General features: G+C 45.9%; 2 protein-coding genes across 2 annotated transcripts; one reads left to right on the forward strand and one right to left on the reverse strand.

Moving 5' to 3' along the window:
* Positions 1-2094: 2094 nt before the first annotated feature.
* Positions 2095-2622, forward strand: LOC124707578 (oleosin H2-like). The gene has a single exon (XM_047239244.1). It carries the CDS (start codon positions 2095-2097, stop codon positions 2620-2622), a length of 528 nt encoding a protein of 175 aa, XP_047095200.1.
* Positions 2623-6933: 4311 nt separating this feature from the next.
* Positions 6934-7739, reverse strand: LOC124672607 (oil body-associated protein 1A). The gene is made up of 2 exons (XM_047208814.1): positions 7202-7739; positions 6934-7109 (listed from the first exon to the last, which is right to left on the reverse strand). Exons 1-2 carry the CDS (start codon positions 7737-7739, stop codon positions 6934-6936), a joined length of 714 nt encoding a protein of 237 aa, XP_047064770.1.
* Positions 7740-8454: the final 715 nt, after the last annotated feature.

The following is an 8454-nucleotide window of genomic DNA, read 5'->3' on the forward strand; positions in this document are numbered from 1 at the left end:
GCATCCGCCCATGGCCGGAGGGCCCGTGGTGGGGTCCGAGACTTAGGGTCTGGGTGGAGCTCGCGAGGCGGCGGAGAAGTGAGGTCGCCAGAGGGTGAATAAGGAGGGCCGAGGAGAGGGCTTGAGGTGGCACACTCCGGCTAGGCAACAACCCACAGCGGCGAACGGTCCACTTGAGCGTCGCGAGCTGACATCTCCGTTCTGATATTGGGAGCCGGCGGGTGGCGGCGTGGGGGCATATCGATCTGCCTAATAAAGGTGGCGGTCCTTGGGTTCTTCTCGCTCTAAGACGGGGTTCGACTTGATGTCTTCCCTCATTGATTTGGCCGGTGACCAGTTCTAGAAGGTTCCACCGACGATCTCCATTGGGCGCCCGATGCTTGTGGATTGCTGGAACGGAATATATTTCGTCGTGTGCACCCATATTTCTGGCCATGCGACTTTAGGAGGGGGTGACGCGAAGCTTCGCTGTCTTTTGCCATCATGGAACATATCGGTTTTCGATTTTCGTGGAGAAGCCGGTGGTGGTGAATGTCTTTATGGCTAAGGTCTGAGTATAGTAATGGTAGATTGTGTCTTCGAGGCGATGAGAATTTTGCTTGGTGTTTCTTGACTTGCAGTAGCCGCATCAGTAAGCAGGGGCGCCAACACAAGAGGAGTACCGAGTTTTATCTTTTAAGGTGAAAATGTAAGATCTAGCCTTAATTGGTTGAGCTTGGCGGTGACATTGTTGAAGGAATTGTTTTGAGAGCGTGGACTTTCTCTATGGTGAAAACCTACGATCTATGATCGGGTAGAGATGACGCTTATGCAATGTGTTTTTCTTAAAAGCGTCGGTTTTGGAGAATTAGACTCCAGGATCTGTCTTGGTAATGGGTTGTGTTGCAGCTACAAGGTTTCGATCGTTGTAGTTGGATCTTTTGTTCTTTCTTCTTGTTCTTTTTACAGAACGGTTATGTGCATCCATAATATATTTAATACATTTCGTTGTTGCGGAATGTAATTGGCATCTTCAGGTATTAATGTATTTCTTTTGTGAAACAAAGTTATAGGTCAATATTTTTAGTTTTTTTTATTGAATGAACTTTGATAGTTGTAGTTGTTTACGAAGGAAGATACGGCCGTCAAAACAGGTCAGTATTACCGTATATTTCTAGAGACTCACGAATTAGCACAATGCTTTTAGAAGGCGCTGAAATTCTTTTTTGTTTTTTTTTATTTGTTTTCGAGAGGATGGAGACCCTGAACTGAAATTGTGACGACAATGAACTGAAATCGATGCATGCATCGGCAGTTTGCTATGTCCAAAATGGACATTTTGACCGAAAAGTCATTTTGCACCCTAGGCACCAGTGCTCTCATTATATTAAAAAATTTGAAAAAAAATTATTTATTTGTTTTAAAAGTTATGTAACAAAATTTTATAAGGAGTTGATGATGTATCCTACTAACATACAAAAATCTTAATTATATATGTTTTATTTTCTGAGTACACAAAAATGACATGGCTTGATTTCTATTTGAAGATTTGAATCGGTATATTGAGATGCACTCATTTGTTATTTTTGTGTAGCCTAAATACACATTATTTGAGTTGAAAGTTTACACGTTTGTGGGATACATTATTGCTACAACATAATTTATTTTCAGATTTTCCTAAAATTTAAAAATATGATTTTTAATCACTTTTATAAAGAAGGATCAATGGTGCCTATGTGCACCAAAATCTCTATCCCATTTTGATCCGCAAATAAAACCATGATGAGGAGCACCGCAAGAAGCAGCAACAATCGATCGGCAGCTGCAACTTCCAAACACGCAGGACGTGTGTGTGGGCGGAAGGTAAGCTCGTGCGCCGGAGAAGAGAAGGGATAGGATCATAGGATATGCGTCGGTCGTACCAACATGTCACGCCATGGCACCGTTCTCGCGCATGCAGCTCAGGTGGCAGCCCCATCGTCGCCACGCACCCACCCGACGTGGCAGCTCGCCATGGCCTGCGCACGCACCGCCGCTCTCTATATAGCCCGACATCTTACCAGGGCGCCACACGTACCACCGTCGACCTCCGCCGCTTTAGCTACTGAACTCGCCATGTACACGGCCACGGCGTCGCCGCGCGCGCACCGGCAGCAGCAGTACCAGCCGCTGCGCCACATCGAGGGCCTCACGCTCCGGTCCGCGCTCCGCAGCAACCCGCAGGCCTCCGCGCTGGCCGTGGCCGCGCTCCTCGTCCCGCTCGGCGGCGCGCTGCTCGGCCTCTCCGGCCTCGTCCTGCTGGGCACGCTCGCCGGCGTCGCCCTCGCGGTGCCTCTCGTCGTGCTCTTCAGCCCCGTGCTCGTGCCCGCCGCGCTCGGGGCGGCGCTCGCCGTGGCGGGCCTCGTCGCCGCCGGCGCGCTGGGCGTGTCGGGGCTGTCCACGCTCGTCTGGATCGCGGGGTACGTTCGGAGAGGCGGCGCCCGCGGCGACACCGGCGCGGTGGCCGGGATGGTGGTGAAGCCGTTGGACAGCGGGAAGCGGCACGTCGCGGAAGGGGCGCCGCCGACGTTCGTCGGGCACCGGCTCCGGGACTCGGGGGACGGGTTGAGCAGCAAAGCGAAGGACGTCGCCAGCGCGTCTTAGACCTGTACTGCAAGAGGACGGGGTAAATAATGTACGCCGTTGTGCTGAGCAGTCTTGCAAGATCAAGATGTATGCATTTAGCTTGTCGAAATCATTGTATACGTACTGTTTAGCTGATGAGAGACTAGATCAAGAACGTTATCGCAATAACATATGCAGACTAGATCGAGAACGTTATCGCAATAACATATGCGTAGAGTACTTAAAATAAGTAAGTCGGTTTCATTGGACCCTGGGCCATTTTGCTCAGTATCGTGACTGATTGTACGTTTCAGCACTTGTTCAAGCTTCTTTGCTTGTGCTCTCTGTTTGAAATACATCCTGACCTTAGAATAAGGTTATGTCGTTATCAACAGGAGAGAGGGCGAGCGAAAACACCGTAATTTTTAGATTTGAGCACTGTTTCTTGTGCACAAGGGAAGGCCCAGAAGGGCCTGGAAACTGCATTAAATCTGATCGGTGGGGTTACAGGTATAATCTAGAGGACCTTCGGTAAAAACGAAAATGCAAACAACTCCGAGCACTGTTGGTTTCAGCATCCTGATCTTGGACAAATGGCATAGCATGTCTGGCTTTAATTAAGGAACAAATTGAAAAGATGGAACTGTAATGTAGAAGGGGTTTACAAGAGATTAGGAAAAGCCTTGTCGACAACATTGAGAGATTAGACAAGCTTGCTGAAGCTAGCTCTCTCAGTGTTGAAGATAGGAATTTGTCATACACTTGTAGAGATACCAATTGAAAATTATTACTAAAGAAGAGGAAACTAAATGGCTACAGAGGTTAAAAAAAATTATCTGAAGGAGACAGTAACACAAGATACTATCATTTGAAAGCTAACGGTAGAAGAAGTAAAACCTGAATAATAACATATGCTTAATTAAGTAAGTGGGTTTTGTTGGACTCTGGACCATTTTGCCCAGTATCGTAAGCGGATTATACGTTTGAGCACTTGTTCAAGCTTCTTTGCTTGTGCTCTCTGTTGAAATGCATCCTGACCTTAGAATAGCATTCTTTTTGTTCTATTTTTGTTTCGGTGGTGGAAGTTATGTGTTCGGCGAATTTCATGTGATGGGTTGGTTTTCATATTTATTGGTGTGGTTTTGGGAGAACTTCTAGATTAGTCTTTTTGACTTAGATTATCATCATTGGCAATGATGTGATTCGGTTGATTTTTATATTCATTGGTATCGTTCTAGGTTTTATAACAATGATGCGACCTTGTCAATTTTTATATTCCTATCCGATTGATTTCTATATTCATTTATCTGATTTTACTTTTTATTTTTATTTGGGTGTTTCAGTTGATCTACGATTAGTTGACCGACGATTATCGTCACTCATAATGGTACAATTGCCATTAGCGTAACAATATGATCTGATCGGTTTTCACTTTTATTGATGTGGCTTTAAGTTAGGTTTTGGATTAGTCTCTTTTGATCCATAGTCATTATTGATTGGTTAATTTTTATATTCTTTGATGTGGTTTTAGATTAGATTTTGGATTAGTATCTTTTAATCCATAATTATTATCATTGGCAATGGTACGATTGTTATCATGGCAATCGTTGATGGTTCTTTGAGATGATGATGACAACACATATTCGGTTCGCCCTAGTGTTTTAGTTATTGATAAGTCTTAGTTGGCTCCGAAAAACAGTCGCTAATATCTGTAGTCATCGACAAGCTTTGGTTGGCTTTGGTGATATAGGGCGAGAACTACTTTGGTTGGTTTCGGAGATATAGGAGGAGAACAACTTTGGTTGGCTTTGGTGATATAGGGCGAGAATAGCAGTGCCTTTGGCTAGTACGTACAATCACCGAGACGATCCAAAGGCCTACTAAATGTAGTACTTTTTGTAGTATTTATACTACCACCAATGATTAATAATAGATCCACATAATTTCGTTAAAAAAGGTGGCCCTCCCCCTCTCGTCTCGCTACAGTGCTTTGAGAGTCTCCCACCGGAGACTGGGCCGATCCGACGGCCTCCCCCGCCAGCATAGCCGGTCGGAGATGGCCTAGGAGAGGGGCCGAAGTTAGGTTAGTGTTTAGTATTAGTAGATCTAGGTTGTTCAGGATTTATGCGGGTGTTTGGGGATATGCCGAGAGGCGGCTGTCAGATCTTTCGACCGAGATCTGGGGCTTCCCTGCAGCCCCATTCTTCAGCGTGGTACTCCGAAAGGTCGGAGTCGGCAGCGGTGAAGAGCTGGGTGGCGGGTTCCTCCACAAAAATGGCCTTTATCTCGTGCTGAGTTCAAGTTCTTCTTGTTGCTGCTTCTCCTTTTCCCGGCCGGCCGTGGTGGCGAGGGGGAGGTGGAGATGCAGCTGTACAGGGAACGCGATTCAACGATGACAGGGATTCCATTTCATGTTGCGCCTGAGAGCTTCCACGCTCTCGTCTCTGGAGTTCATCATCAGAGGACCGATGCCGGCGGCAAGCTCCGTCCTGCCTCTACAACTTATGGTCGAATGACGACCCTCCTCGACCTCGCTTCGATGGTCGTTCCTCCTCCAGGTTTGAAGCCGTTGCGAAGATCTTTAGCTCCTGCTGCTAGGCACTATCCAGTGGTGCTGGTCCAAGTTGGTGCAAGTGGTGCGTCCCCGGTGCCGGTTCTCCTGGCCTAGCGGCGGAGCTCAGCTCGATGCGGCGGAGAAGGAACTCAAGGATCTGATTGCTTTTTCATTTTCTTTTTGAGGGCCTTACTGTAATTCTTGGGGTCTTGTCTATATTTCCTAGTTTCTTTCTTGACTTCTTTGTAATTTATACTTCCACTGTTTATAAATGAAGCAGAAGGGACCCGTACCCGTTTAAAATAAAATGTTTAATTTGATAATTGTAGCAAGACGTTGAGATCTACTCCCCGTAGAAATTTACCTTAAATTAGATGTTTCTAGATATACTTTAAAAGATGTGTAAATGCATCTGAATTTAGAAAAATCATCGATATTTTTTTTAATAAGGAGGATATAACTTAAAGGATCTGTATAGAAATTGTGTAGAATTTAGTTATGTGGGATTTAGATCCTACTAGGGTTTTTCCTACACTATTGTTTGATTTATAGGAATATATGCTATATAAAATAATTTTAGGAGCGCCTAGAGATCAGTCGCCTGAGATTTAATAAGTCTCGGTCGCTAACATCAGTAGCTTGCTTACATCAGTAGCTTAATAAGCTGTGTACTACTTTAATTTTCGCGTCCAGTTTTACGTTCGTATTTTTCACTAGAAAAAATAATCTGTGCACCATTTAAGACATAAGAAAAATCTTAGTAGCAATTTACCTACATGTAAGTGCAAATTTTTAGTTATGACGCATGTGCAACTGAAAAAATATCTGTTTCAACCCACATGTATGTGGAAATTTTTAGTTGCAACATATGTAACTGGAAAAATCTCAGTTGCAACGCTCATCCCATTGGAAAAAAAATATCAATTGCCCAGATGTAAGTGAAAATTCTTGATTGCGACACAACTGGAAAAATCTCAGTTACAACCTATATGTATGTGAAAAAATTTTAGTTGCAATATAATCTCAGTGCAACGCTCATGTAATTGGAAAAAATCAATGCAACCCACATGTAATCGAAAAAATCTCAGTTGCAACCCACATGCAACTGAAAATATGTAGTTTGTAACACATGCGCAACTAGAATATGCGGCGAAAGAAACCTTGTAGATAGAAACCGTCACAACGAGCACACTCCAAGCCCACTCCATGAGATCCGGAAAAAACAAGTCAGCCGTACGCGGGCTAACAACAACACAAACACACAAACAACTCAAAAGTTAGAACACGAATCTACAAACATAAAATACGAATCTTCAAAAATTTGACTTAAACTTATTAAGTATAAGACGCAGCAAATTCGAATAATTTTATACTGTAAATACTATAGGAAAAACATGAGGTCATACCTCATGGAAAATTCAGTTAGCAAAATTAAAAAGATTCATCTTTCTATACTATAGAATTTAACTGAACATGACAATTCTAGCTCTATATTTTTCCTATTTCTATGATTTTAGTATTTTATATATAAACCAAAGGATCCCTAATAAAATGAGCTCCAAAATAAAAGAGAACCGGTCGTCGGGTTTGTAAAGGTCGATGTGGTCCACGTTTGGTCTCCCATAGCCATGAGCCATGAAGAAAACACAGGAAAAGAAGGGTTCTTCCATGTTATTCCAACATTCACGCTCGATCTGTTTTCTGGAAACTAAGGTACGGGAGCTAGTACATTATTTAGCTAGCCTATCTCCGGTGACATATCACAACACCGTCGAGCTAGGGGACGCAAGGGGAGTTCAGGTGAAGACCCTGGCTCTAGTCGTCGGGTCCGGGAGATCAACCTCGCGGATACTCGTCTTCAAGCCCTTCCCAGCAGCGTTGGCCAGCGGGTGGATGCCGTGCGCCGGGCCGGTCATGTACGCCCGGTTCTCCCTCTCCTTCTGGAACGACACGCCAAACTTCTTCTCCACACCTGCACGTGTAGAGTATCAGAGCTAAGCATGCCGACGGTCAGAGAAGAAGCTAAGAAATTCGATCGCGAGCAAAGGGCCGGCGCTAGCTTACAGTCGGCCAGGTCCTGCCGGAGCTGGCCCTCCCGGGTGAGCGCCATCATGATCTGCGGGAGGCCGAGCGGGAGAGCGTCGCCGCGGTCGACCTGCCAGAAGTGGATGGTCTTGCCGTAGGTCTTGGCGACCGTCTCGAGGTCGCGGCGCTCGACGACGCCGGGAACCCCCGGCATGAAGAGCACGCCGCCCTTGACCTCGAACTCGTGCGTGTGCCACAGCGGCTTCTCGTCGTCGGGGAGGGTGAGGAAGAGCTCCTCCGTCACGATGTACTCCAGGCCGATGAGCCGCGCGCCGGCGTCGGGCCCGTCGAAGATGAGGCACTGCCGCACGTCCTCGTTGAGGTGCGCGCAGAAGTGGTGCGCCTCCACCTGCCGCGTCATGTCGTCCCCGTAGAAGTGGAACGCGCACAGGTGCTGGTGGATCTGGTTCACCGGCGCGAAACCCTGGATGGCGCCAGTGGCCGTCTCGAGGAGCGAGGTCCCCGTCTCCGTCGGCTTCCCCGGCACCGGGTCCACGTCGTGGCACGAGGCCGCCATTGTTTTGAGCTGTGTGGTGATCGAGCAGATTCTGGGTTGGGAAACTGGCTTTGGAGTGGAGAGCTGCGGCTTCACTTGTGCTTTTGAAGGCGTGGATGGGCTCAAGCGGTCGCGCGCACACGTGTGCATCCTTTGAGGTGGTACGTGTCCTTGCCGGTCCACCTGGTGCGGTCGTACGTGTTGAGATGAGATGAGTCTGGCAGGCTTCATCCAGGCCCGTTCTCGGCATGCAGCTAGCTCACTGTGTTACGCTGTAGCCTAATCGCCCGAGGATTGCATACGCGTGATACCACAACGATGTGGGCCGCACAATTAGATTCAGCGGACAAGATCAAACACCGGTCAATATATCTCGCACCCATCGCTCTTGTTTTTCTAATATGTACTACTACTAGCACAAAACTCGTGGGTTGCTACGGCTCTATCATTTAGATGTGCTTGAATTAAATTTTAATGAATATTAAGTGCCTATTTAATAATATCCTATCAATTTTCAAAATCGATTATATTTTTTCTTTTTAGAGAAATGCATGATTTTTTTTTACTACATGGTTACATGATTAGCAGAAGAAAAAACAAGCATAAAACATACAACTTCAAATAAGTGTCAAAATCTTACAAAATATCTTCGCTGAATACATCATTTTTTAGGGAAAAGGAGAAATTTATTTGATTGATTGATATATATATTTAAAATCCATGGTTATTATTGCTT

The sequence above is a fragment of the Lolium rigidum genome, chromosome 1 (genome assembly GCF_022539505.1).
Source record: "Lolium rigidum isolate FL_2022 chromosome 1, APGP_CSIRO_Lrig_0.1, whole genome shotgun sequence".
Classification (NCBI taxonomy): Eukaryota; Viridiplantae; Streptophyta; class Magnoliopsida; order Poales; family Poaceae; genus Lolium; species Lolium rigidum.

Excerpts from the sequence above, each read along its gene's own strand:
- LOC124707578 (XM_047239244.1), top strand. The coding sequence starts at position 2,095 with ATGTACACGGCCACGGCGTCGCCGCGCGCGCACCGGCAGCAGCAGTAC.
- LOC124672607 (XM_047208814.1), bottom strand. The coding sequence starts at position 7,739 with ATGGCGGCCTCGTGCCACGACGTGGACCCGGTGCCGGGGAAGCCGACG. Across the intron at positions 7,110-7,201 it reads CCGGCAGGACCTGGCCGACT|GTGTGGAGAAGAAGTTTGGC; the intron begins GTAAGCTAGCGC and ends CTACACGTGCAG.